This window comes from Vicugna pacos, chromosome 18 (assembly GCF_048564905.1).
Source record: "Vicugna pacos chromosome 18, VicPac4, whole genome shotgun sequence".
In the NCBI taxonomy this organism is placed as follows: Eukaryota; Metazoa; Chordata; class Mammalia; order Artiodactyla; family Camelidae; genus Vicugna; species Vicugna pacos.
The window spans coordinates 43,330,765-43,358,516 of record NC_133004.1 but is presented as its reverse complement, the minus strand read 5'-3'; the positions used below and the strand labels follow the sequence as shown (position 1 = coordinate 43,358,516).

Here is a 27,752-nt window from a genome sequence, read left to right as displayed (position 1 = left end):
GCGATCAGGGCACTGTGGTCCTCGTGTGGCCCAGGCCCGTTGGGGCGCAAGTCCGGGCCCAGAGGGAGGGCATTGGGGTGCAGACTGCTGATTCCCCCGCCACCCCTGGGTGCAGAGGAGAGGCCAAGGGTGGCGCTCACGAAGAGGCGCCTCTGGGAGGAGGTTTGCCGAGTTAGGGGTGCTGTCCCGGGGCGTGCTCCGACTCTGCGGTCCTCCCCGGCAGGATCTTCATCCCCAAGAAGCACCGGGCGCGCTTCGACGAGGTGGTGTCGCAGGGCCTCCTGGGCAAGCTGTGCCGCGCCCGGCGGGCGCAGGGCGCGCAGCGGTTGCGCCGGAGCCGCAGCGAGGAGCGGCCGGAGCGCCTCCTGGTGTCCACGCGCGCCAGCGCCGCCCCGCGCCGCCCCGACGAACCGCCCCCGCGCAAGGCAGCCTCTCTGCTGGGCGGCCGCGCCGGCCCCGGGGGCGCGCGCAGGTACCCGGGACGCGCGGCACGCGCTGCGGACATCTCGGTCGGTGGGCTCGGGATGGACACCTGGGCAGGGGGTGCGGGGGCGAAACTAGGACACCTGGGGGTCGGGGACCAGGGGAGGTTCAGGGGAGCAGGACACGGGATATCTTCATCCCCTGCACCCTCCGCCTCCTCTCCCCAGGGAAAGGCACGCTGCCCGCCCTCCACCCCTCCCCTTCTTTCTCCCCAGGACCGTCCGAGTCTACAAGGGCAACAAGAGCTTCGGCTTCACGCTGCGCGGCCACGGGCCTGTCTGGATCGAGTCTGTCCTGCCTGGTGAGGGGTGGGTGGGTTGTTCAGGATGGGGTAAAGGACTCTGTGAGGCCGGTGCTCAGCAACCCCTCCTCCGTTCAGGTGCCAACCTCAAGTAGCTGTGTCCTCTGAGTGTCCCAGAGCAGCAGATCCAAATCATCCATCTTCCCAAGTCAGGGCAAACCCCCTCCAAGTTCAGCTCTCCATGGAGACCTTCCTATATCCATAGGGAGGACTAGGGGCGGTGCCTGGGACCTGGGGCAGCAAGGACAGAGCTGATGCCTGCCCAGGCTGCTCCCAAGACAACATTCCCTGTGCCGGCTGCGCACTGGGAACTTGCTGGGCAGACCAGACTCAGAGAGGCAGCAGGGCTTCAGAGCCTCTTCCCACCGTCCAGCCCCCAGTCCCCAGAATCTCGACTCCCCTCCTCCCACCTGGCCTGCCTCTTCTTTCTCCCAGAATGGTGATATCTCGAAGAAGACTGAGGCTTCTCATTGAAGAGATCCCACTTTCCTGCCCCTCCAATGGGAGGGAAGAAACATTTCTTGCCAAGGCAGCCCATTCCATTGTGGAAGGTCTCCATGGGGCAGAAATATCTCCTGGCACTGAACTGAAGTCTCCCTCCCTATAACCACCCCGCAGGCTGAGTTACCTGCTCAGTCCTGCACCCATCCCCTCCCAGCACCTGAACGTGATGCTCCTAGTCGCACAACCCCATCAGTGCCCCTGCTGCTGCTGAGTTCTTCTACCCTTCTGCACCTCACATCTTCAGTGCACAGATTTGTGAGAAGGGCTCTTCTGATCCCCAGGAAAGTGCCTCAGTGCCTTTGTATCACTGTTGCAGCCGTCAGATCATTCTGAGACCCAGTCCTGATGACTGACATGTTCCAGTCCTTCTTGAATCTGTGCATCACTAAGTCATTGACACACTGTTGTAGAGAAAATGCCCAAGGCTGCTCTCTGGGGAGCTTACTCTAGATATGATTAATCTCTCCTCTTTGGATCTGTCTCTTCCAACTGTGCCACCCCCCACTCCCTGCCTCTCCCATATGTGTAGCCAGAGATGCTTGGCCTGGGGCCATGTTAAAATCCAGGTGTGTGTTCTCCCCAACCCAACCTCCAGGCTGATAACCCTTTCTTTGTCATAAGAAACAAAAAGGATAGTTCGGTGGAAGCTTTTATGGATGCAGGAGCTGAGGTCTAGAGAGACTCTGGCAAATCAAGGACTAGAACCTGAGGTCTCCTGACTCCTGATCCAGTGATCTTCAGTCCCCTGCTTCTACCCCTCAGGGCCTCCCACCCCAGCCTGGTCCAAGCTTCCAGGTGGCCACGTTGGCTTCATCACCATCACCCTCTCCCCACTTTCAGTTCCAGGAAGTGGCTTTCCCCCAAGCCCCCCTCTCCCAGGAACTTTTCTCTGATCATTCTGCTTCCACTCCTGACAATCCTTGCAGCCTCAAGAGAGAACCAACTGCTCACAATCTGAAAGTATATTTCATTTAGGCATGTATCCTTTACCCCCTACTTGCTTCCAAATTAAATGTAGAATTACGACTAACAGCAGAGGCAGAAGGGAAAAAAAATCTATGTCCACGGGAGCCAACTCCCCAGCCCCACTTCTCCAGGTGTTAGGTGCTGGGTGAGGTCTGATCTCCGGGGCCATTAAAGCAAAGAGTGAGAATTATCTGTTTGTGTGCTGAAAATGTCGGTTTTATTATAATTCAGGCCTGGTGAGGCCAACAGGAGCCATCAGGGGTGACTGCCATTAGCAAAGATAGTGTGTTACTCACAGTTCCAAGAGGAGCAGGCACGCCACGCCCTGCAGCAAGCCTGCTCTTCTCGCTTCCAGGGAGCCCGGCTGACAATGCTTCCCTCAAGTCTGGTGACCGGATCCTCTTCCTCAACGGGCTGGACATGAGGTCAGAGGCTACAGGGAACAACAGAGCTTGGTGACAAACAGTCCCCAGGACTCCTGATTCTTGGGACACCCAGGCTATAGGCTTCTGACCAGTTGGTCCCCAGAGTCTGTGCCTCTTCCTAGGGGAGGTCCCAAACCCACCCCTCCCCCCGTCTAGGGTGTCTGTTCTTCCAAACAAGAAACACCCCAGCTCCACTCAGGGGACACAGAGTTGAAAGGATCATGTGTGTCTTGCTCTTAAGAGGGAGCCCTGGTGACATGAGCATGACATCTTCTGTACCCAGCAGTGTCCAGTTGGCCCTGGGCCTGGAGCTTCTCCTGCAGAAGACATTAACAAGCAGGAGAGGCAGGGCCCTGGCTTCTGGTCCTGGCCCAGCTGTGGACTTGCCGTGTGGCCTCTACCCGCAGGAGAGGATGGTTTGGCAGGTGGCCGTGGGCAGGGCTCATCCTGGTCAGGCCCTCCTGGGCCATCTCTGCTTGGCAGGAACTGCTCCCACGACAAGGTGGTGTCCATGCTGCAGGGCAGTGGTGCAATGCCCACGCTGGTGGTGGAGGAGGGGCTCGTCCCGTTCACCAGTGGTGAGACCCCCCACTGCCCCTTGGCTGCCTCGGCCCACAGAGACCCTGCTGGGGTTGCTATGTGTGGGATTTGTGAGTCTACAGAAGCCTCTGCTTTCCCCCAAACCTGCAGCTTCCCTCCCCAGGTGGTGCCGTAAAACTCAGTGGGGCAGCCTCAGGGACGCTGCCCAGGGCTCTTCCTCCATCCCCGTCCTCAGCTGCGGGCAGCAGGTGTACCTCCAATGCATGGCACTCACCCCCCACTCCAGAAGTTCCCCTGGCCCCAGCTGCCAGGGAAACCGCACCTGTCCTAGGGACCCTGGGTCATTTTTGCCCCTCCTTCCTGTGGTCCCTGCAGACTCTGATTCTATGGATTCCCCCAACCCGTCCTCGGCGCTCACCTCCCTGCAGTGGGTGGCGGAGATCCTGCCATCCAGCATCCGGGTGCAGGGGAGGACTTTCAGCCAACAGCTGGAGCACCTGCTCACGCCTCCGGAGCGCTATGGGGTCTGCAGAGCCCTTGAGAGCTTCTTCCAGCACAGGTGGCCGGGCCAGAGTGGTGGTGGGGACCTGCCCTGGGTGGACCCTAAATCCTGCTCAGACTCAGCATCCGGATCCCCCTGCCTGAGCTTCCTAAGCCCCCTTCTCCTGAGGGAGGCTCAAGGAAGGCAGCAACAGGGCCCTGGGATGGGGCAGTCAGGCTGCCCCAGAACAAACCAGGCTCTGAAACCTCCCAGCCATGTGACCTGGGCACGTCCCAGCCTCCTGTGGGAAGTGAGGCACTTGTTGTTGGGGGGACCCTCACAACACCCCACAGGGGCGCTCACCACCAGCCGGGCCCTGCTGGGGCTGGGTTTTGCCTTTCTTTTTGCACCTCAGCAGCAACAAGAGTGTTTTATCTCACTCCTCAGCCCAGAGAGTCGTTGTCATGGTCCATGCAAAGTCGACCACATGTCCTATCCCTTCCCTTCCCTTCTCTTTCTTTTTTCCTTTCTTTTTTCCTTCCTTCCTTCCTTCCTTCCTTTCTTTTTTGCTTGCTTTCTTTCTTGTTTAAACAAAAAGATACTTGTTAAAATATATTTCACACACCATACAATTCCCCACTTGAGTGGCAACACACTGGTTTTTAGTACATTCACAAATACATGTAACCATTGTCACACTTCACTTTAGAACATTTCCATCCCCTCAGAAAGAAGCCCGAATCCTTTCACTGTCACCCCCGGACCTTGCTCCCCCCTCACCTTGAACGGCACTAATTTACTTTCTGTTTCTGTAAAGTTCCTGTTCTGGGCATTTCACTTGAATGGAATCACACACTATATGGACTTTCACATCTGGCTTCTTCTATTCAGCATGTTTTTGACGTCCATCCACGTTATAACATCTGTAGTCAGCCCTCTGTATCTGTGGGCTCTGCGTGCACAGATTCAGCCAGCCACAGATGAAATAGGTTTGGAAAAAACCCAGACAGTTCCAAAAAGCAAAACTTGAATTTGCTAGAGTTCCCTCTATCTTTTAGATACTGACTCCTCATTGATTTTAGACACTGTAAACATCTTCTCCCGTCTGTTACTCTGTTATTACTTTTGTTATATCTAATATTAACGGGTCCAAGCTGTACTGCTTTGAACAGGTATTCTTGATTTTGTATAATCAAATTCAATACATTTGGGGCCTTACAGCTTTGGCTTTTGAAATTTTGTTTAAAAGGTCCTTCCCTCCCCCTTGGTCAAAAGATATCTCCTGCCTTATCGTCTCTTAATTTTATAATTGTACCATCCACACTTTGGTCTTTGATCCACTTGAGTTCATCCTTATGTGTGGTGTTATGTGAGGTCAGTTTTATTTTTTCTGTATAATGCAGGGATCAGCAAATTATTTTGGGGGGTGGGGAAGGTAATTAGGCTTATGTATGTATTTTTTTTTTAATGGAGGTACTGGGGATTGAACCCAGGACCTCGTGCGTGCTGAGAACACACGGTACCACTCAGCTACATCCTCCCTCAGCAAACGCTTGTTATAAGGGGCCAGATAGCAAATATTTCAGGCTTTGTAGGCCATACAGTCGAGACCCTTCAGCTTGCTGTTGTACCTTGAAAACAGCCGTAGACAAGATATAAGCCAATAGGCGTGGCCACGTTCCAATAAAACTTTCTTTACTGAAGCAGGTGGCTGGCCAGATTTTGGCCCTTGGGCCACGGTTGGCCAGCCCCTGACAGAGTGAGGCTTTAACCTTCACAGCGGCTCTGTGCAGTAGGTGCTATTTTTATCTCCCATTTTGCAGAGGAGGAAACTGAGACAGCGAAATTAGTAACTTGAGAAAGGTCTCTTGGCTGGTATGAAGCAGAGCTAGGATCTGAATCTGGGCAGCCTGTCTGCAGAGCCTGCCTGCCTGCCTGCTTCTCTGTCTTGGGGAGGAGGGGAAGGGCGTGAGGCTGAGTTCTGTGGCCTGGAAGTGGGCCCCTGGTCCCCCACCCTGTGCCCTCTGGCAGGCCCCTGAGCCATGAACCCCTTGCTCCTGTGCCCCCACCCCCACCAGGAACATCGACACCCTCATCGTTGACGTCTACCCGGTGCTGGACACGCCCGCCAAGCAGGTCCTTTGGCAGTTCATCTACCAGCTGTTGACTTACGAGGAGCAGGAGCTCTGCCAGGAGAAAATCGCCTGCTTCCTGGGCTACACAGCCATGACCGGTAAGCAGGCCCACCCCCTGCCCCGCCCAGCGGGTGAGGAGCCAGATGCCTGTTCTCACCTGCGAGCTGTTACAGCTGAGCTGGGCCCCTTCCACACGCAGACGCACCCATGGCCCTGCCAATACCTGCCGACAGCCCGACAGCCCAGGCTGGGCCCACAGGTGCGCCTGCCCAGCCTGGCCCTTAAAGCAGCATGCGTAGAGGACCCTTAGACTGCAGACCGCCTGCCTCACACTGGGGTCTCAGATTTCTCGTCCACAAAATGGGGGTGACCACAGAGGTTGTGCTTGGCTTCCCGGGAAGTGTGGCACAGATTAAGAAGTCTGTGTAGTCACTGTCTCCTGGATGGTGAGCACACAGTGAGCCTGGTGGGCTCTGGTTACTGAACTCACGTTCGGCTGCTTGCAGCTCAAAAGCCAATAATTCGAAAGAGTTTGTAGAAGGGAAAGTTTCTTCAATCGAAAAAGCCGGCAGTCTGGGGAAATGGTAGACTTATGTCCAGAGACCAACCCCAAAGGCAAGATAGTTTTTAAAGGGGAAAATGGGGGAAGAATTTCAGTGAATCGTGGAGGCAGGAGGTTGGCCTTGGCATCATTCTCCACTGTGAGCAGACCGCCTGACTCACTCTTCAGAGTTACCTTGTCCCAGTGCTCTGCCTGCAGGATCACTAAGGGGACTGTTGTGGGTAGAGAGCTAATCATTCTTCAAGTACTTCATTTTTCATTCTTCCTTCTTTTTATCGAGGAAAAGAATCAACAGGTTAGGCATGGCATGGTGTGCATTCAGGGGAGCAGAATCAGGAGCTGGTTTCAATGGCTTAGTGATTCATTCCTAAAATTAGCTTCTTCTGAGGTTAGAGGGGGACAGAAATGGGCAAACAGGAAAGGGGCAAAGGTGCTGCTTTCCCTCTGCTGTGCGCAGACTCATCCAAGGTCCTGCTGGGCCACGTTCTGCCGCAGCTCCGCGCTGCTGTCCCCTGTTCCAGGGTGTATGTCCCATTTGCCCACAACCACGGGCTTCATCATATAGGATGGGGGCCTTGAAAATGGGCCAGACCCTGGGCACCTGTCCTGGGCACTGCACATGCTCTTCACAGCCTGCAGAGCTCCTACATGCTGGCCCCTGTGCTCCCACTAACCCTAGTCCTGGGGACCCATGGTTTGTTGGGGGAGGGCTGAGGGTTTGGGCTCAGGGTACAGGCTGGGCAGCAGATGTCCCACCACCCATCTCCCTAGACCCGGAATCTTCACCCCACACGCCCCTGTGGTGTCGAGACCTTGGAAGCATGGGTCCTAGGCTCCTGTCATGAGAAGAGGCCCGGCCTTTGTCCTCAGGCTGACCCCTCCCCGTGTTCATCCTCTGCCCGGCGCCCAGCTTCTCACCCCAGGGGTTCCCCTGGACAGCGGTCCTAAAGCCCAGCAGAGCAGGGGCTCACAGATCAGTGCAGACGGCTGCTGCCCTCACCCTCCCAGTGTTTGGAGGCTCCTTGTCTGGCTGAGAAGACAAGGGGCCCATCTCCCCTTTGCGTCTCACAGCAGAGCCCGAGCCCGCCCTGGACCTGGAGCCCGAACTGGAGCCTGAGCCGGAGCCGGTGCCGGAGCCCCAGCCGCGGAGCTCGCTGAGGGCCTCCTCCATGTCCCGCCGCAGCCTCCGGTCCCAGGGCCTGGAGGCCGGCCTTGGGTGTGGTAAGTCCCTGAACCGAAAGGCTGGAGTGGGTGGGAGGGTGCGACCAGGGCTCAGTTTTCCCACCTGCAAAATGGGCTTGGCGAGATGAGAAGTTCCCGGAAATGGGCTGAGTGGCCACCCCTCCTGCCACCCTGGTCTGGAGGGCTCGGCAGTCCTTTTCTGTGGCCCCCTGCTGGGTCTGGCCTGGGGCCTGAGTCCTAGAACTCAGAGGCTGTCACTATACAACCCTCCCACCTGCTGTGGACTTGGCCCTCCTTGTTCCTCGACAGGGCCCAGTGAGTGCCTGGAGATGCCTCTTCCTCTGATCCCAGGCGAGCGCCAGGCGGGCGATGGCACATCCCTCCCCGAGACCCCCAACCCCAAGATGGTGAGACCTTCTCTCTGCCTTGCTTTTGGAGTCAGTGGGGAGCTGGGAATGGGTGGCCCATGGAGCTGGGGCAGACCCTTGCCTCCCAGACCACGTAGGCCTGGCCTCTGAGGCCATATTAGGGCCACATGGGGGAGGTAAGAGCAGGCTGGACTCATCCCCACCTCCTCCCCACAAAGATGTCAGCCGTCTACGCAGAGCTTGAGTCCCGACTGAGCAGCAGCTTCAAAGGGAAGATGGGGACCACCTCCAGATCCCGTGCCTCCCCACCAGTGCCCAGCGCAGCCCGCACAGCAGGTAGGGGCTCTCCAGCCCTGGCTCCTGAGGGCAGCACTGGCCTCTGTCCTCCTGGCTGGCTGTTTAGGTGTGGCCCCCACCTCCAGACATTCTCCTAGACAGCCCTCTTTGCTCCATGGCCGTAGGGTTGAATGTGTGGAACCCCAGCAGCCTCTGAGGCTAGCTGCCATCAAGGTTAGGGTTGTCCCGGCCCCTTCCATGTCCCCTCTGATCCTCACCCCTGCTGTGGATGTAGAAGAGCAAAAGGCTGCCCCCATAGGAGTCCCCAAGTTAGCAGGTAGCTGTTGGGTAAACTATTAAGTGCATGAATGCATTGCTCTATGAATGGCACAGCTGGGAAGATGGTTGCTCACAGACACACATAATGGTTTCTCTGCAGTTTAGAAGGCTGGACCCCTGGGTGATGTTCCTGTGAGCCAAGGGGCTGCTGGGTGTGGGGGGTGCCTCATGACCCTTGGTCTGGGGTTTGGAAACCCCACACCCTTAACTTGTGGTCAGTGGGTCCCGGGTGGGACCCTGGTATCCCTTCCAAGATGAGCTGGGGTCCACCAGTCCTGGGCTAAGCAGTGCTCCCCCTGCCCACTCAGGCCTTTGATCATCCTCAGGGAAGAGCCAAGGGAGGCAGAGTCACACAGGGTCTTCCTGCACTGTGTCCAGAGAGGGAAAGGAAGGTGCCCAGGGACACAGAGCCAATCAGCCCTGGGCCCCTCCCCTCCAGGCTGTACCTGGAACCCCGGTACCCCCACTGAAGAGGGGTCCTTATGCTCCATCCCACACCCCAGGGCCCAGGACCCTGTCCAGCGACTCATGGCCCAGTGAGCGGCTCCTGCCCTCCCCCTGCTACTACCCGCTGTGCTCAGAGGGCCTGGCCTCCCCCAGCAGCTCCGAGTCCCACCCCTACGCCAGCCTGGACAGCAGCAGGGCGCCCTCCCCACAGCCAGGCGCCGGGCCCACCCACTCTGACAGCCCCCCCAGCCCAGACCCCGGCCGCCCGCCCAGCCGCAGGAAGCTCTTCACCTTCTCCCGTCCGGCGCGAAGCCGGGATACTGACCGCTTCCTGGATGCGCTGAGTGAGCAGCTGGGCCCCAGGGTCACCATCGTGGATGACTTCCTGAGCCCTGAGAATGACTATGAAGAGGTGAGCGTGCAGGCAGATGTGGAGGGCACAGGGTCCAGGGTGATCTGGGGGTCTGTAAGGGACAGTGGCCCCAGTCTCCTGCAAGAGGCCTGTTGCCCTGGATACTTGCCCCATGCTCCCCTCCGCCTGCCCCAGTCCATCCTAGGCTGTCCCAGGGTACCCCACCCTGGGCTTAAACTGTAACACTCCTTACCCGAGGGTGCCCCGTTCCTTGTCCCAGGCTATGCCACACACTGTCAGGCCATCCTATCCGCTGCCCCAGGCTATCCCACTCTCCCACTCCTTGCCCCGTCCTCCAGTCTCCCTGGGCCCAGCCTTGCTCTCCCACACCTTGCTCTGTCCCCATTAGATGAGCTTCCATGACGACCAGGGCAGCTTTGTCACCAACGAGAGGAGCAGCGCCAGCGAGTGCATCAGCAGCAGTGAGGAGGGCAGCTCCCTGACCTACTCCTCCATCTCTGACCACATCCCCCCACCCCCGCTCAGCCCTCCACCACCGCCACCCCTGCCCTTCCATGATCCCAAGCCCAGCTCCCGCACCCCTGATGGTCCCCGGGGCCCCACTCAGACGCTGGCCAAGCCTCTCGCCCAACTCAGCCACCCAGTTCCGCCACCACCCCCACCGCCCCTGCCCCCACCTGTCCCCTGTGCACCCCCCATGCTGTCCCGGGGCCTGGGCCACCGCCGCAGTGAGACCAGCCACATGAGTGTCAAGCGCCTGCGGTGGGAGCAGGTGGAGAACTCAGAAGGCACCATCTGGGGACAGGTAGGTGACCTGGAGACCAGGAGAGCTCTATACCAGGGGAGGGGCTTGGGCAGCAGCTGTGAAGGCGAGACTCATTTCTGGGCCTCTTCAACATCAGCTGAACATCCCCTGGTCCTCTTGTCCCTGAGGCATCTGTGTCCCTGAGCCAATGACACACTGGGGACACCCAGAAATGGCACCTTGAAACCTATCACTCTTGAGATTTGAATAGCTCCCTTAGGCTCTTAGAGCCAAGAGAAGGACATCTGGTTAGGGAATCACTGGCCTTCAGACTGTCTGACTTTCTACCATGAGTAGTTTGTTTGCAGGAGCCAAGACTGAAGGATTCTTAGAAGGACAGCTGGTCCAAATCCCTGACAACAGCCTCCACCCTTTCACTTTGATGCTTGAATTTCCTCCCAAACAATACTGCCAGTGTATACATGAATACCTCCAGTGATGGGGAACTCACTACCTGTCAAGGAATCTCTTTCCTCACTGGATAGTTTTCACCATCCATCCTTGTATTGCTCTGAAATTATGTCTCTCCAAAATTCTCAAGCCCTGCTGTCTGTCCTGCCCTTTGAAATCAGGCAGAGCAAGTATATGTCCTCTTCCACAGACAACCAGCCTGTTAGATGAGCAAGTTTCATCCCCTCCCTGTTCTTCAGGTCATCCCCCTAGAAAGTATTTTCTAGCCTCACAGTCTGTCAAAGGGCAGACCCCCAATGGAACCCCCAGTGGGGCTTAACCAGCCCAGAGGAGAAAACAGAGTTTTCATCTCCTGTGACCTGGACATCATACTCCTTTTAATATGGCCTGAGAACCCTCCAGCTTCTGGGGCTGCTCCATCCCAATGCTCATTCCCACCATCATCCTCAACCCTATGCTTTCTCTTCTTGAGACCAATAGTGTGCCCTCACCTGTAGCCACACTCTGTTGGGGTGTGCCTGTCACATTTTCCCACTGCCATCTCCTGAGTCCCCTTTCTGGCTCCTGCTTTCCCAGCCGAGTTGGCATCAGCCCACGTCTCCAGGGAACCTTTCCCTGCTGCTGCTAAGGATTCTCAGGAGGACAAAGTCACAAACAGGGACTTACTGGGCCCCCTAGAGACCTCACTCCTACCAGCCTCAGATGGGCCTTCAAGCCTTGTTCTGCAGAATGGTCCTTCAGCTGGTTACTGAAGGTGGACACAGGGATACAGGTCATGCATCTGACCAAGCCCAAATCTGTACCAGGTGTCCCTGCCCTGCAGCCATGTTGTGACACTTTGTTTTTCTGCCTGTCCTCCCTTCAGGATCTCCTTGTGGCAAGCACCCCATCCTCACCCTCTGTCAAGCTCCATATGGCCCTCTTAGATTGTCACCTCTCATCCAGACCATTCATCACAGCCACCTGCCCAGCTCCTAGCCCCTGGCACTTCCCTGCTTCGGTTTCCCCAGCATTGGGAACCCTCCTCCCACCACTAGGTTTATCCCAGGGCTTGATGGAGGCTCTCCCCCAACCCCACCAGTGCTCGGAGGGCGGCCCTTAGAGGGTGGGGGTGGCAGGGGATGGCAATCCCGTTGCCTGTGTTCTTTCTCACTCTGAAACTCCCACTCCCTTGCAGCTCGGGGAAGACTCTGACTATGATAAGCTGAGCGACATGGTGAAATACCTTGACCTGGAGCTCCACTTTGGCACCCAGAAACCTGCTAGTAAGTGGCCGGAGGGCCCTAGGGGACCCCGGAAACCAGGTGCCCTGTGGCAGCCCACCCACTGCCTTCTGTGACGTCTTGGGGCTTAGAGTCCCTGAGGTCTGCACAGACTGCCCTTTTCTTACGTGTCCCTGAGTTACTTAACTTCTTGGAGCCTCAGTCTTCCCACCTCAAAATGGAGATAATAATAGTTGTCATTCATTGCATGCTTACCAAATGCCAGACACTCTTGTTTCTAAATTAACCCTGTGTCAACTGTATAAGATAGGGACTATAATTGCCCCAACCTCCTGATGAGGAAGCACAGAGAGGCCAGTTAATTTACTTAAAGTCACACAGCCAGAATAAGGTGGACAGATATCCCTCCCAGTCTCTCTCTCTCTCTCTCCCCTTACCCCTTTAGTTGTTGGGTGGGGCTCCAGGCAGTCAGAGATATTGTATGTGAAAGGTGGACCCTGGTTGGAAGAGAAAGGTCATTTTCTATCCAGGAAGTATCTGCAAGGTCGAGAGATGATTGGTTCCCCTTGTAGGGCCAGCTCTGTCCCAAGGGCCCAGGGGAGGGACACACACACACAAGCCACACATTCTGAGTGTGTGACTGGACCCCAGAGTCCATAAGTAGGAGGCTGAGGAATGAGGAAGGTGTGGACACCTGCATCTGACTCAGGCAAGTCCATGGTCAGGAGCATCTGGGCTGTTGGGTGTGGCCACATCCCTCCTCCTGGGCCCTTGCACAGCAGCCTCGGCCTAGCCTCCCCTCATTAAACCATCAGTTTCCCTTCCAGAGCCGGTACCCGGGCCTGAGCCCTTCAGGAAGAAGGAGGTGGTGGAGATCCTGTCCCACAAGAAGGCCTACAACACCTGTGAGGGGCTGGGGACGCCCAAGGGTTGTTGGGGGCAGGACAAGACGCGTCCTGTGGGCCGCGGAGCCTCGGACCCACCCCGGTGAATGATAGAGATTAGGCCGTGAGAGTCCCCACACCTGCTAGGCGAAAGCCCCTCCCAGGACCCACCGGGCGCAGGTACAGGCCTTGGCGCCCCTCATCGGCCCCGCCCTCATTCTGTAATTGGCTCCCCAGTTCTGTCCCTGCCTCCAGCCGCTTCCTCTACCCTCCCTTCTCAGGACCCTCCGTAGTTCTCTGGCCGCCCTACCTCCACAGGCCCCACTCAATTTCTGGTCTCCTCGAGAACCCCACCCTCGTCCTTTAATCAGTCGCAGGAAGGACCTTCTCCATCTCCTAGTCGGCTCCTGCCCCACCCCGTTTCCTTGCCACGCCCCCAGGCTTCACCCAGTAGCCCGGGTGACTCGAAGCCCTGCCCTCTCTCCGCCCCGGCCCCGCCCCGGCTCACGCTCGCGGCCCCGCCCACAGCCATCCTGCTGGCGCACCTGAAGCTGAGCCCGGCGGAGCTGCGGCAGGTGCTCATGAGCATGGAGCCCCGGCGCCTGGAGCCCGCGCACCTGGCGCAACTGCTGCTCTTCGCGCCCGATGCCGACGAGGAGCAGCGCTACCAGGCCTTCCTCGAGGCGCCCGGCCGCCTCAGCGAGCCCGACCAGTTCGTCCTGCAGGTGCTGCGGCCTAGACCCCCACCCAGGGGTAGGGGCTGCTGCCCAGCGGCCTTGGCCTCCGCCTCCTCCCTGGGGTCTCTCGTGCGCGTGGGTCCCTCTCCCCTCCCGCCACTGCGCTCACACCTGAGTCCCGGTTTGACACTTTAACAGCCAGCCAGTTCTCTCTTAGAATCTAAGGTAGATGGGATGAGAGTGCCCCCAGAGGCGTGCTTACTTTTCCTAAGGGGATACCGCGCAGCCCGCTGACCCCCACCGTAGGCTGGCCTGGGGCAGTGGGTCTTCCGTGGGCGGGACAGATGAATCCTGGCCCTGACTCCGCGGCAGATGCTATCAGTTCCTGAATACAAGACCCGCCTGCGCAGCCTCCACTTCCAGGCCACCCTTCAGGAGAAGACAGAAGAGATCCGAGGCAGCCTGGAGTGCTTGCGCCAGGCCTCCCTCGAGCTCAAGAACAGCCGGAAGCTCGCCAAGATCCTGGAGGTCAGGGTCCACCCCCTCTCATATCACTCCACCTGCCCCTCTGCCCCCTGGGGCTTCCAGCCTGAGAGGGGCCAGGGAGCGGGTAGGGCCTGGGCAGGACCTGCCCGCCTTTCTCTCCACAGTTTGTGTTGGCCATGGGCAACTATCTCAACGATGGACAGCCCAAAACCAACAAGACCACAGGCTTCAAAATCAACTTCCTGACGGAGGTGAGGGGGCCAGACGGGCAGTCATCCATGAGTCTGCTCTACCATTGAGGCTCTTCCCCCAGGAGGAAGAGCTGGCTGCCCACAGGCCAGGATGTGACAGAAGCAAAGGGTGGGGGTTGAGGGGGTTGTAAAGTGACTTCTCCAAGCCAAGTCTCAAGAGCTGGAAGAATGGAGTGGTGGGAGAGGGGAGGGTGGGGAGGGAAGTTTCCAGGAGGAAGGGGAGAGTCCCATCCTGTAGGTTCTGTGCCCTTGACACCACCACCCCAGAAAGATCTAGGATCAGAGAAAGGACAGCTCAAATACCCAGCTTTCCCCCGGTGTTTCTGGGAGTTTTCTCCACGACGCCTTTGGTTGTTTAAAAAAAAAAAAAAGAGGAAGAAAAGCTCTGTTTGTAGATACGAATGATTTAGGATGTCTGAGGTTCAGAGGGGCCACAGATGGTTCCAGAAAATCGCAAAAGGGAAGAAGTCTGAGTGATGCTCCCCACTTTCCCTGGGGTTAGAGAATCTTGGGCTCTATCTGCAGACAAGGGCAAACTCACAAGGACTGTAAAACCTGGGGGGCTCCCTTAGCTGGGGGCTGTGGGCCTGGTTCCTGGGGTCTCAAAGGTCTGGGCGAGGGAATAGGACTGTGGCATCCCAGCAGATAAAAGCTTCTGAGTGAGGAATGCCAGCCAGCGGTTTATGAGCTTCGGAGTTGGAGAGAGTCGTGGGCCAGGAATTGATGCCAGTCTGGGAAAAGCAGGGCTGAGAGTACCTGAGCCCACGGGACTGGGAATCTGATGGGGTCCTTGAGGAGGATGTATGTTGGGGGTCACTTGCAGCTAAACTCCACCAAGACGGTGGACGGGAAGTCCACCTTCCTGCACATCCTTGCCAAATCGCTGAGCCAGCACTTCCCTGAACTCCTGGGCTTTGCTCAGGACCTGCCCACCGTGCCCCTGGCTGCCAAAGGTAGGTTGGGTGCATGGATGGGGAGGCAGAGGCACTGCCATTCTGGGTTGGGAGGGTGGCCCATCAGGCCCTGTCCCCTTCCCTACAGTGAACCAACGAGCCCTGACCAGTGACCTGGCTGACCTCCATGGCACCATCAGTGAGATACAGGCTGCCTGCCAGAGCATGTCCCCCTCGAGTGAGGACAAGTTTGCTGTGGTCATGTCAGTATCCTGTAAGCAGCCTGTCCCAGTGCCACAGGGGACCCCAGGGTAGTGCGGCAGAGCTGGCTATAGCTCCAGTGGCCACTGTCGACCTCATATCGTGTCCCAGCAGAGATTCTGGGCAGAGGCTGTTGTGAGTCCGGGGGTTCTGGAAGAGGGTCCCATCTTGGGTTATTTAGAATCCAAGCACTTATGCCAACCTGTGTGTAGCTGAGGAGCTCTTTTGATGGGCTAAAGCCACCACCTTGCCCCAGACTTAAGTCACAAGATACAAGGTGAGGCTTGTGGGGCCTGGCCAAGCCAAAGGCAGTCAGGAGAGAATATTCCCACTGAGTGTGACAAGTGCTATAGAAAAAGAGAGACAGAAAAAGGGAAAGGCCTTCCTCACTCTCTAGTGATGAGGGCGCTATACATGGATGGTTCAGAAGAGAAGGTGGTAGCATCTGAGCAGAGCCGGCAGGGAAGAGAGCTGCCTGGTGAAAGGCCTGAAGCTAGCCTGGATGTGGCAGGTTTCACAATGAGCTTGGAGGGCAGTGGGCGCAGGGACTAGAGCCTCTGAACAGGGCATGGTTCCCACGTGAGCAAAAGGCCTGGGGCAGACCGGAGTTGGGCAGCAAGGCCGCTGGCTTGTGTCGTTGCGGGGGTATCTGGGGCAGTTTCCTTAACAAAGGCCCATCAGTCCTTCCTGGAGACAGCCCAGCCAGTGCTGCGGGCCCTGGACGGGCTGCAGCGCGAGGCCATGGAGGAACTGGGCAAGGCACTGGCCTTCTTTGGTGAGGATTCCAGAGCCACCACTTCTGAGGCTTTTTTCGGCATCTTTTCGGAGTTCATGAGCAAGTTCGAGGTGAGCCAGGGTGGGGGGCCAAAGGGACCCCTGAGAAGGCAGGGCCAGATGTCAAACGAGGGGGGTCCTCTGTGAAGCCCTGGGTGAGAAAGTCCCCGGCCCCCTCCACCCCCGTGAGAGATACGCCCCCCTACCTGGGCAGGTCCCGCTGGTCTCTACCCCCGCGATCTGGGGTGGGGAGACGAGGCGGGGAAGTGGGTGCGGCTTCGGGGACCGCTGACCGAGCCGCTCCCCACGTGCTCCTCCCTCCCCAGCGGGCGCTCAGCGACCTGCAGGCTGGGGAGGGCACGCGCAGCTCGGGGATGGTTTCGCCCCTGGCCTGGTGACGGTGGCGGCCTCGCTTCCTCTTCGGCCCGAGCGCGGAGACGGACGCCGGAGGCTGCGCGGGAGAGGGTGGCCCGGACGCCGCCTGCGTGGCCCGGAGCGGGAGTGGGACCCAGTCACCCGCGCGACTCCAGCTACCTCAGTCGTCGAGCTCCGGCCGCCCGCGAAGGTGCGGGGCTCGGCCGGGGCCCCCTTCTCAGGGCCGAACCCTCGGCTCCGAGCGTTGGGGGCGCGGGGCGGGAGCCAGGGTGCCGACTCCCCGGGAAGTGTGGACCGCCCGCCGCCACGCCCTGCCGGCTTCCTGCTCCTTGCCCCCGCCTCCAAGCCAGGGCTGGCGGTGCGCGCCCTCAGGACATCGGGGTCCCGGGGAGGGGGCGCTGCCACCGGCAGGTGGATTGCGAAGTGGCCGCGGCAGTAGGGCAGCGTCTTGATTGGAGTGTGCCCGGCCCCAAGGAAGGATGTCTGAACCTTTTCTGAACCGAGTGGGCATAGGGGTTGCCCTCGGAGCACGGACCTCACAGACCTCTAACCCTGGAGGAAACAGATGCCCCTGAACACACCACACCAGTGGGCACGATAAGGCCTGGAGGTCCATCACACAGCCAGGGTCTCCTGGGGCTGCTTGGAAGAAGGCAGGCCGGAAGGAAGAAGAGCCCCAAGTACGGGGCCTGGGAGTGTGTGCACCCAGCCTGGGTTTTGGAGGCCGGAAGAAACTTCAGTAGGCTGCAGCCCAGAGCCAAGGCAGGCTGGAGAGAAGCTGGGCAGAGATGTAGGAAAGGATTAGAAGACCCTGTGTGTTAGACTACAGAGTCGAGGTTTTTATCCAGCAGACAACTTTAATCCAGTTTAGAAGGGGTCACTTGGAAGTGGGAGTCTGGGAGGGGCATGGGGGCGTCAAGGTATGGGGCAGAGAACAGGGAGGTATACAGGTGACGAATGGGAAGGATTTGGTGGCTGATTGCCAGGTTTCTCACCTGAGTGGGTGGCAATGATGTTCCCTGGAACATGTCATGTGAACAGAGCAGCCTCAGGGGCAGTAACACAACCTGGGACATATTTGGGATCCCGGAGGCTGTTTTGCATGTGTGTCTGGAGCCCCTGGTGAGGACTGGGTTAGAGGAGGGAGTTACCGGCATACCTACAGGGAGCAGGGGGGTGCTGGGGGCAACTTGCCTTTCTTTGTTTCTTCCTTTCCATTCTCCAGTTGGCAAATTCTGGCATCAGGCAGCATCCTGTTACCTTCCCTTCCCGTTCTATCAGAGAAGCCTGAAACGGGCTTTAGGTTTTGGCTTTTTCTCTCTCACTGTGATTGAATGGCTGGTGTTGCTCCTGGTTGGTTTGGGACCCATGCAGTTCTCCCCAGTCTCCCGCAGGCCCTTCTCTGAGGTCATGTATGTTCTGTGTTCGTTCCCCACTCACAGCTACCATATAAAAGTGTCGAGTCCAAAGTGTGTGATTCAGATGGGAAAACATACCCAGATGTGGCTGGTTGTGGGCATTTTTCTCCAGTAGCTCAAGCTGGATAATTTCCATAAGTTCCCAAAATCTTTGTCTCTGAGAAACATGTCAGAAGGTCAGTTAAAATCCCCATGTGAGATCTGTAGATTCTAGACTCCACCAGCCTAGGAACAGACATGAGCCTCTAGCCCCAGGTGGCCCAAATGGCATTTTCTGCAAATTAGAAGCACACTCCCTCTCCAGGTGGCACCAGCCCTGGGCCAGGGGACGCAGGTTGGCAAGCCAATCACTAGCTGGGATTTCTCCCTATCATGTCTTGTAAACATTACCTATTTGCCACACAATGCTGTGTCACCAACTGTCCCCAAACTCAGTGACTTCAAATGGCAGCCACTACTGCTCTTGAGTCTGTTGGTCACCTGGGCAGTTCTGCTCTGAGCAGGGCTCACTTGTGTGTCTCTAGTCATCTGTGGGTCAGTTGGGCGGCTTTGCTCATAATGCAGGGCTCCCTCCACATCTGGGGCCTTGGCTGGGGCAGTTGGGATGGCTTCCTGTGGTTGCTCATCCTCCAGCCAGGACGGTTCACATGGTGGAGGCAGGAGCCCAAGAGAACAAGCAAGGGCACAGAAGATTCCTCGGAACTCTCACCCGATCCCTTCTGCCACATTCTACTGTCAAAGCAAGCGACAATGCCAGCCCCATGTCTAGGGGAGGGGAAATAGGCTGCCCTCTTGATGAGAGATGCTGGAAAACCACATGGCAGAGGGTGTGGATTCAGGCTTAGCTAGGACCATTTTTGCCATCAGTCCACCACATGCTTCCTTGGCCAGGCACCCTGGTGCACATCCCAGCCTCTTTAAAATCCTCAGTGGCCCCAGTCCTCCCTGGACCCAGCACAGCTCTGGTCACCCATCCTCACGTGTCCTTCAGGTGCCATGTTTTTCATTCTTACCTAGTCACCCACAAGTCACCCGACTCCTCTCCAGATACACTCAGCACAGGGGGCAGCAGTGGTGTGTGTCTGTGCCTATCTAGCAGCCTCTTCTGCTGGAGGAAGCTCCCTGTTCTCCCTCTGGGAAATCATCCCTCCCCTGCTCTGCCTGCTTGGAGTGGTGCTGATTGGATAACTATCGTCTTGTGGCTCTGGCTGGGTAACTCAGAGTCAATTCAAGACTCAAGTTAGAACTGTTCGGAGAAGGAGGCACCTTTCTTCTGGATGAATCGTTGGGTGTATAGAGGGTGGAATCCTGCAGAGAGCTGCCAGGACCACCATGTGGAGGGCACCTGCCTGGGTATAAAACCAATGGAGAAGAAAAGAAGAGAGGACAACGCCATCTCTTTGTCCCTGGATCCAACTGTGCCTGAAGCAGACATCCTGTCTTTTCAGTTTTGAAGCCAACAAAGTCCCCCCACCATTCGTACATTTAAAAAATTTCTTCTTATTTTTTGGCTTAGGCTGCTTTGAATGGGTTTCTGTCACTTGCAGTACTAAGAGGCTTTACTAATACACCCATCAAGTGATGGTTATAGACATTCAGTCTTTTCACATTGTCACTGCATTCTCTTCGTTCATAAATACATTTGCCGATATTTTTTGACTGCCTACTGTGTGCCAGGCACAATGCTGGGTGCAGATATCTTATGGGTCAGTCTCTCTGTGCGTGGTTTCCTAGGGTTGTATTTCATGGTAGTTCTACACCCGAGTGAGTACAAAGCCCTTTATGGGAGCCGATATGTGCACCATCCCTCCGACCCCGACACCTCACCAAATGACGAGGTGTGAATGCAAGCACTTTGCCCCAGGAATGTATTTCTCTCTCAATGACACTAACAGAATAACATAGCCCAATTACATACCGCCTTTCCTAATAACACTAGTGAATGTTTACTAGGTAGTGTGCTCCATGTTTTCACACATTTCATTTCATGTTACTTTCACAGCGACCCCTTGAAGTGGGTTTTTGTTATCTCCTTTTTACAAATAAGTCTGAAATTCAGGAAGGTTATGTGACTTGCTGGATGGAAAATTAAGTCTTTCTAAATCCAAAGCCCATCCTCTGAATGGAATATCTTCTTTGCTTTATTTAGCATGATCTTTTTTGGGGAGGGGGTTAGGTTTATTTGTTTATTATTTGTTTATTTTTTTGTAATGGCGGTACTAGGGATTGAGCCAAGGACCTCGTGCATGCTAAGCACATGCTCTACCACTGAACTCTACCCTCCCCTCTGCTTAGCATGATCTTTTAAAAAATGTATACCAGCATTCCAAGGGCCACAGATACTGGTGACTTCAACATAAAGCCTTTACCTCTTTTCTTACCCCTTCCTGTCCATCCCTGCTAATCTGCTCAGGCTTTCATAACAAAATACTGTAGACTGAGTGACTGAAACAAGAGGAGTCCATTCTCTTATAGCCCTGGAAGCTGGAAGTCCAAGGTCAATGTGTCAGCAAGTTGGGTTACTCGTGAGGCTGCTCTCCTTGGCTTGCAGATGACTCCCTTCCCGCTGTGTCCTCACATGGCCTTCTCTCTGTGCATCTCCGGTGTCTCTCCTTTTGTTGTTGTTGTTGTTGTTGTTAATGGAGATGCTGGATATTGAACCTGGGACCACATACATGCTGAGCATGTATTCTACCACTGAGCATGCGCTCTACCACTGAGCTACATCCCCCTCCTCACCAGGGTCTCTTCTTATAGTGATACCGGCCCTATTGAATTAGAGCACCATCCTTATAATCTCATTTTACCTTAAATACCTCCTTAAAGACCTTGTCTCCAAATGTAGTCACCCTCTGAGGTATTGGGGTCTAGGAATTCCACAGATGAATTTGGGGAGGGGGACACATTTCAGCCCATATCAGATCCAAAGTTGTAACAGTGCTAGTTCCAAGGAGGCCTCAGAGATCTCTGAATTCAGCTGATGCTCCAAAGAGAAAGGAGTCCATCAGGCAGGATTTTCTCACCTCCCCCATCTGCGAACTTCTATGGATCTTCCCTCATCTTCATCCTATGGTGCTCAGGCCTTGCTCTCAACTCTAATTCAGGGCTTATTCTCTGTGCCATATTCCCACCTCCCCAAGCTCCCAGGGGCCCCAATGCATCAGTGACCACAAATCATTCTCCACTGGCTCTTCCTCTCCACCTATAAACATCCCTCCACCTGCAGCCCTGTAAGAACAGTCTAGACCCCAGTGGCTGGTGCCCTTTCATACCCTCCTTCAGATCAAATCTCTCAGAGCTGTTGTCTATACTCGCTGCCTCTGCGTCCTCACCACCCATTCATCTCTTGACACGTGGCAGTCCGGCTTTCTCTCCCATCATTCCCCTGTACCTGCTATCAGCCCTGACAGGAAGCCACGAGAAGAACTAGTTATCCTTATTTTAATTGGCTTTATTTAAGCAGCACAGTGCACTGTTTATCCTCCCTTGGCAAATTCTCACACACCCAAGCTTCAGCTAGCAGGTGTCTGCTCACTGCTAACTGTCATCAGCCTGATTGCCTGTTGGCCCAGCTGCTCCTTGCCTTTGCATACAGCAAGGGCTCAATAATTGCCCATTACATCAAGCCAAAATAACATCAAGGTAGGGGGCTCCCAAGTTGCTCAAGAAAATGAGTGGCTCCTTTCTATAAAACAGTTTGGCCACATGGATCCAAAGCCCGAAGACAAGGGTTGCAAACAAAAGGTCCACAGAGGCCAGTCAAGGAATGCAAACTTATGAAGCAGATGGTGTAAGAAAACAATGATGCAAGGTCAGGGATAAGGCTCAAAATATTGTCATCTCAGATTTTCACACTCAATACCTGGTAGAAATATGTGCAGTTTTAGGGGGAGGGTATAGCTCAGTGGTAGAGTGCATGCTTAGCATACACAAGGTCCTGGGTTCAATCCCCAGTCCCTCCATTAAATAAATAAATAAACCTAATTAACCCCCTCAAAAGAGAAATATTTGCAGTTTTGATAATTTACATATTAGTTACCAAAAACCATCTTTAGAGTCCCAAAAATAAATTAGAAGATTTACACCTGTATCAAGAATATAGAGCCATTTCTCATTTGTTTAAGAAATTCACCCCAAAACCTTGATTAGCCTTTCCTAATACTAAGTACCAAGTGGTATTTCTGAAAAGTGCTGCAGAAATGGACACTAATAAAGCTGATTCTGGAGCTGAATTACTGCATTGTAAGAGATCACTGGCATAGGAGACTCTTTTTTTTTTTTTTTTTTGTCAGTTTCTTTTCATGCTTCGTGGAAAGCTCCACCCTGGGAGACAATCAGGCCCATTGTCCCTGAGGTGCAGAGCTTCTGTCTAACGAAAGGCTGGCAGCTGAGTGCATGTGGCTTCCTGGGGCTCCCGAAGTCTCCACCCGTGCAGACTTCTTATCTTCACTCCTTCTGAATTGTCATTCCTTCTTGTTTCTCATGCCCTCCTTCTGGGATCATTTTCATTTTCCTTGAGTACACTTTTTAAATCGAAGTATAGTTGATTTACAATGTTGTGTTAGTTTCAGGTGTACAGTAGATTCAGTTATATATGTATATTTATATATACACACTGTATATTTTTTTTTCATTATAGATTATTACAAGACATTGAATTTAGTTTCCTGCGCTATACAGTAGGTCCTTGTTGCTTATCTATTTTATTTATAGTAGTTTGTATCTGCTAATCCCAAACTCCTAATTTATCCCTCCCTCTCATCTTTCTCCCTTGCTAATCATAATTTATTTTCTATGTCTGTGAGTCTATTTCTGGTTTGTAAATAAGTTTGTATGACATTTTTTAGATTCCACATATAAGTGATATCATATGATATTTGTCTTTGTCTGACTTATTTCACTTAATATGATAATCTCTAGTTCCATTCATGTTGCTGCAAGTGGCATTGTTTCATTCTTTTTTATGATGGAGTAATATTCCATTGTATAAATATACCACATCTTCTTTATCCAGTCATCTGTTGATGGACATTTGGGTTGCCTCCATGTCTTGGCTATTGTAAACAGTGCTGCTGTGAACACCGGGGTGCGTGCATCTTCTCAAATTAGAGTTTTCTCTGGTTGTATGCCCAGGAGTGGAATTGCTGGATTTTATAGAAACTCTCTTTTTACTTTTTTGAGGAACCTCCATACTGTTCACCACAGTGGCTGCACCAATTAACATTCCCACCAACAGTGTAGGAAGGTTCTGTTTTCTCCACACCCTCTCCAGCATTTGTTAATTGCAAAGTTTTTTTATGATGGCCATTCTGACAGGTGCGAGGTGATACCTCATTGTGGTTTTGATTTGCATTTCCCTGATGATTAGTGACGTTGAGCATCTTTTCACTGCCTGTTGGCCATCTGCATTTCCTCTTTGGGAAATGTCTGTTTAGTTCTTCTGCCCATTTTTTAACTGGGTTTTTTGTTTTTTTAATGTTGAGTTGTATGAGCTGTTTATACGTGCTGGATACTAATCCCTTATTGGTCATATCATTCACAAATACTTTCTCCCACTCTCCAGGGTGTGTTTTCGTTTTGTTGATGGGTTCCTTTGCTCTGCAAAAGCTTTTAAGCTGAATTAGTTCCTATTTGTTTGTTTTTTCCATATATTTGTTTTTGCTTTTATTTCCTTTACTTTCGGAGACAGAGCCAAAAAAATAGTGCTGCAATAGATGTCAAAGAGTGTTCTGCCTATGTTTTCCTCTAGGAGTTTTACAGTATCCAGTCTGACATTTAGGTCTTTAATCCATTTTGAGTTCATTTTTGTATATGGTGTTAGAGAATGTTCTAATGTCATTCTTTTACATGTAGCTGTCCAGTTTCCCCAGCACCACTTATTGAAGACTGTCTTTTCTCCACTGTAGAGTCTTTCCTCCTTTGTCAGAAATTAATTTGCCATAAGTGTGTGGGTTTATTTCTATGCTCTCTGTCCTGTTCCATTGATCTACGTGTCTGTTTTTATTCCAGTACTGTAGTGTTTTGTAGCTTTGTAGGATAGTCTGAAGTCAGGGAGCGTGATTCCTCAAGCTCTGTTCTTTCTCAAGATTGGGGTCATCTGTGTTTCCATACAGATTTTAAAAGTATTTGTTCTAGTTCTGTGATAAATGGCATTAGTATTTTGATAGGGATTGCACTGAGGGTTTTCACTTTCTTTGTCTCACTTGAAATACACTGGGGTTCCTGCATTGGAAAATTGAGATATTTTATCAGTTTTGGAAAATTTGCAGTCATTATCTTCTTGAATATTGCTTCTCTCCCTTTCTCTTCATTTTTCCCTTCCTTCTGAAACTCCAATTAGACATATTTCTTTCTTACTTACTCTATTCTCTATATCTCTTAACCCTCTCTTTCAAACCCTGTCTTTTGGGTTTTCTATCTCTTTCTCATGGTGCCAAATTTATTTAATTTCTCCATATCTAACTTCAAGTCCACTAATTTTCTCTTTAGCTGCATTTAATCTCTGTTCAATTCACCTATTAAATTTCTAGTGTCAGTTATCATGATTTTCATTTACAAAAGTTCTATTTGGTTCTTTTTCAAATATGCCTGATCGTTTTCGAAAGCCCCTTGCTTGGCATTCCTATTTCTTCTCTCTTTTTATCTATTTAAACATGCTACACACATTATTTTATATTCTGTGGCTGACAATTTCAATAAATGAAGTTTTGCAGGTGCAATAGTGCACTTTCTTATTTTTGCTGTTTCTTTTTCACAGTAGCTTTTCCTTTTTTTTTTTTTTTTGTTTTTTTGGTAATGTTTTACTGGGAACTCTTATTCTTGAAACCTTACTTGTGGCAATTCTTTAAAGTCTGGGTTTAAAGTGCATTTCTCTTGACAGGTATTTGGAGGCCACATGGGTACTATGAATTCCAGCCATAAACTCATGTTCATATGAGGATGGGGTTTGCTAAGAATTCTCAGGGGAGATTTTTTCTTTTTGTGCCTTCCACCCAGGTCCAAGGCTAAGACAAGTCCCTCTCTATGTGATTTCCCCCCTAGTTTTCTTACTGAGGGTGTCACCTCTGGAGGGTCCTACTTTATGTGCAAGTCTCCAACACTATACCTCTCCCATCTTGCACAGAGTTTCCCCCTGTGTCCTTTTAAACCACAAGTCATCAACAGAAGCCCCCAGGGTTGACTCTGGATCCAGGGCTCTTTTCCTCTCCAGATACCTGCCCTCTTGTCATTCCTGGCTTTTGAGAATATCCTCCCTTTCTTCCCTATATGTCAGTGCTGTTACATAGGTCTTTCCCCATATGCCTTCCTCCCCAGCAGGGAGCCAGATTCCTCCTGGGATGTTTCAGGCTCTCCAAAGCACATTTCTAAAAAGAAAAGGAGCAGAAACTTTCAATCCTCTTAAAGACCAGGCCCCAAGCCAGCACAGCATCACTTCTGCTTCATTCAGTGGGTTAAAGTGAGTCACAGGCCCAGCCCAGACTCAGAGCAGGGGAGGACTACACCAGCAAGTGCAGAACAGGTGGTGGGGCTCGTGGGGGCGACCTCACATGGACACCCTCCTTGGCAGTCTATTTGAAGGAAAGAGGTGGAGATTTTCTTTCTTCACCCCTTCCCCAGCTTTTGCGCCTTCAAAGCAACCCCAGAGCCAGATGTCTAGAACCCCAATTACAGACTACAGTGGTGCAGCTGTCCCAGGCCCTCAGCCCAGCCCTTCCAGCACAATAACCAGGGACAGGCTGTTCGAGTCCCAGCCACTCCGTCCTCACTCTCCACGTACAGGGGGTCCCCTCATGGGCTCACAGGACTGTCTGGAGCTGGGCTTCCATTGCTTCCCCTCCAGACTCCCCAGACAAGTCTGTATTTGCTGATACCCCAATTCAGACATTGTTCAAATCCTCCTCCATCTTGCCCCGTAATCAGCAAGACCCTGCAACTCCAGATCTCCCCTTGGGGAATCATGGTGGGGAAGCCCCACATCTGCTCTGATTTTCAGCGCTAGAGTTTGGACTCATGGGTGACTTTACCCCCCCTTATTTTTACCTTTTTATATTTTCATATTTCCTACAATGAGCATGGGTTCTTTTTTACTGTAAAAAGGATATTTTTAAAAGTTTAAGAAATACCATGGAAAGGATGGATGATGGTGTTTAGAAAGAATTAGTGATGAGGAAAAATTGTTATAATTTTTTTTAATTTGGAGGGAGGAAGGTGATTAGGTTTTTGTTTGTTTGTTTGTTTATTTATTTATTTATTTAATGGCAGTACTGAGGATTGAACCCAGGACTTTGAGCATGCTAAGCACACAATCTACCACTAAGCTATAATTTTTTAATTATTTAAAAATAAGGTGTAATTTTACATTGTTTTATACTATATATGTGTGTATATATATATATGATACATATATTTAAATGATGGTTCAAAGTACACCCTAGCAGTCTATTTATCATGAAGTGAATGAATCTTAAGCTCCAAGGCCCCTCACTTGCACGAGCTACTTCCAAGGCCCTGATAAGGGCTCCTACAATGCATTCCCAGGGTCATGTGCTATTGCAAATTTTGAACCACGTTGGTTAAGATCACTGACTCCACTCTACTTCTCCCTCATTCTCATTCTAAGTGTTAATGGAGAGGCCATGGGCATTTTTGTGGGCTAGCTAAGAGGCAGTTGCATTGAGGATAGGATTCGATTTAGGTTTAGGTTTAGTGGGATATGTTATTAGGGTTCACAATCTTGTCCACGTACAGTTACGTGAAGGCTCACTGTCCCAATGTACGAATGGCTTCCAGGAAGACCTGTGCCAGCTCATCTGGGGCAGGTGCAAGGCCAGATGTCAGATCATGACACAGACATGTCCTGCAGCAGCCTGTACTGGAGGTGTCAAAGGTTGCTAAGACAGTAGATCTTAAAAGTTCTCATCACAAGAAAAAATAGTGTAACTATGTGTGGTGAGGGGTGTTAACTAGACTTGTTGTGGTGATCATTTTGCAATACACATAAATATTAAATCATTACATTGTACACATGAAACTAATACAATGTTATATGTCAATTATATCTCAATAAAAATAGAAAAAAGATGAGGTTCTGCGTTATTAAAGTTGTTAATCCCAACACACAGACACACAAAAAAATCATTGTCATATGAAGAGGTGACCAAAGAGTGTACAGTGAAAAAAATGTAGGGAAAAGAGTTTTACAGAAGTGTGCGAGGTAGTTCATTAATGAAAACATTTTGTCACTTTCAGAATTTTGTGTGGTTTGTGGTATCTGTCAGCAAGGCTGATGTCACGCATTTTCACAGGGACGGAAGACCACATAATCAAGGTGTAATGCTCTACTGCCGCCTTCTTCAAACTTAATAATTTTTCTTTGAATTTCTGTTTTGCAAGTGAGGTCCAGTGAGACAATGGAGTGTGCAACGGAGACTTCCAGTCTTGGCTCAAGCGTGGTTCCACTCTTACTGCCTCCTTGCTTCCTTAGGAGGGATTCTCTGCTGTCTGCTCCCCTGTGCTCTGGCAGCCTGACTTCCTTCTCTCTGCTCCTGCCCCATGACCACTGCATCCTCTGCTTACATGGGAGTCTGGGTGCAGGTGCAGGTGTTGTGTAGGTCAGAGTGGGTGGAGTTGAACTCGTGTGCTCTGTGGTGTCTCTAAGCAAGACATGGTGATGGTCATCCCACCATATAGTGGTCAACCTGGCAGGGGCATGCCTCTCAGTCACCCCGATCGAGGTACCTTGTGTGTCCTGGCACCAAGGTTCCAATATCCTTGAGGGTTGCCCTCTACTGTGGGTTACTGCTGTGGGAGAGCATGCAGAGGAAAGGTGCCTGGTTTGACTTCCCTACCCTAGCAGGGTCAGCTGGAGAGAGAGGGAATCAGCAGCCACCAGGTCCATGTTGGTACTCCAGC

General features: G+C 52.9%; 1 protein-coding gene across 3 annotated transcripts in view; it reads left to right on the top strand.

Moving 5' to 3' along the window:
• GRID2IP (Grid2 interacting protein) overlaps positions 1-19,523 on the top strand; it is a 34,392-nt gene extending 14,869 nt beyond the window's left edge. For 2 of the 3 annotated variants that reach the window (XM_072943342.1, XM_072943344.1), the window contains 20 exons: positions 224-472; positions 699-784; positions 2,610-2,679; positions 3,163-3,257; positions 3,595-3,778; positions 5,779-5,933; positions 7,469-7,618; positions 7,889-7,986; positions 8,166-8,283; positions 9,066-9,421; positions 9,771-10,187; positions 11,776-11,863; positions 12,649-12,726; positions 13,234-13,430; positions 13,755-13,910; positions 14,033-14,119; positions 14,943-15,072; positions 15,161-15,279; positions 15,955-16,119; positions 16,374-19,523. In XM_072943342.1, coding sequence (XP_072799443.1) covers positions 224-472; positions 699-784; positions 2,610-2,679; positions 3,163-3,257; positions 3,595-3,778; positions 5,779-5,933; positions 7,469-7,618; positions 7,889-7,986; positions 8,166-8,283; positions 9,066-9,421; positions 9,771-10,187; positions 11,776-11,863; positions 12,649-12,726; positions 13,234-13,430; positions 13,755-13,910; positions 14,033-14,119; positions 14,943-15,072; positions 15,161-15,279; positions 15,955-16,119; positions 16,374-16,445 — 3,070 coding nt within the window. In that variant the 3' untranslated portion in view covers positions 16,446-19,523. The remainder of the gene's footprint in view (positions 1-223; positions 473-698; positions 785-2,609; positions 2,680-3,162; positions 3,258-3,594; positions 3,779-5,778; positions 5,934-7,468; positions 7,619-7,888; positions 7,987-8,165; positions 8,284-9,065; positions 9,422-9,770; positions 10,188-11,775; positions 11,864-12,648; positions 12,727-13,233; positions 13,431-13,754; positions 13,911-14,032; positions 14,120-14,942; positions 15,073-15,160; positions 15,280-15,954; positions 16,120-16,373) is intronic. The other variant, XM_072943343.1, reaches the window with a different exon arrangement.
• The last annotated feature ends 8,229 nt before the right edge of the window (positions 19,524-27,752 follow it).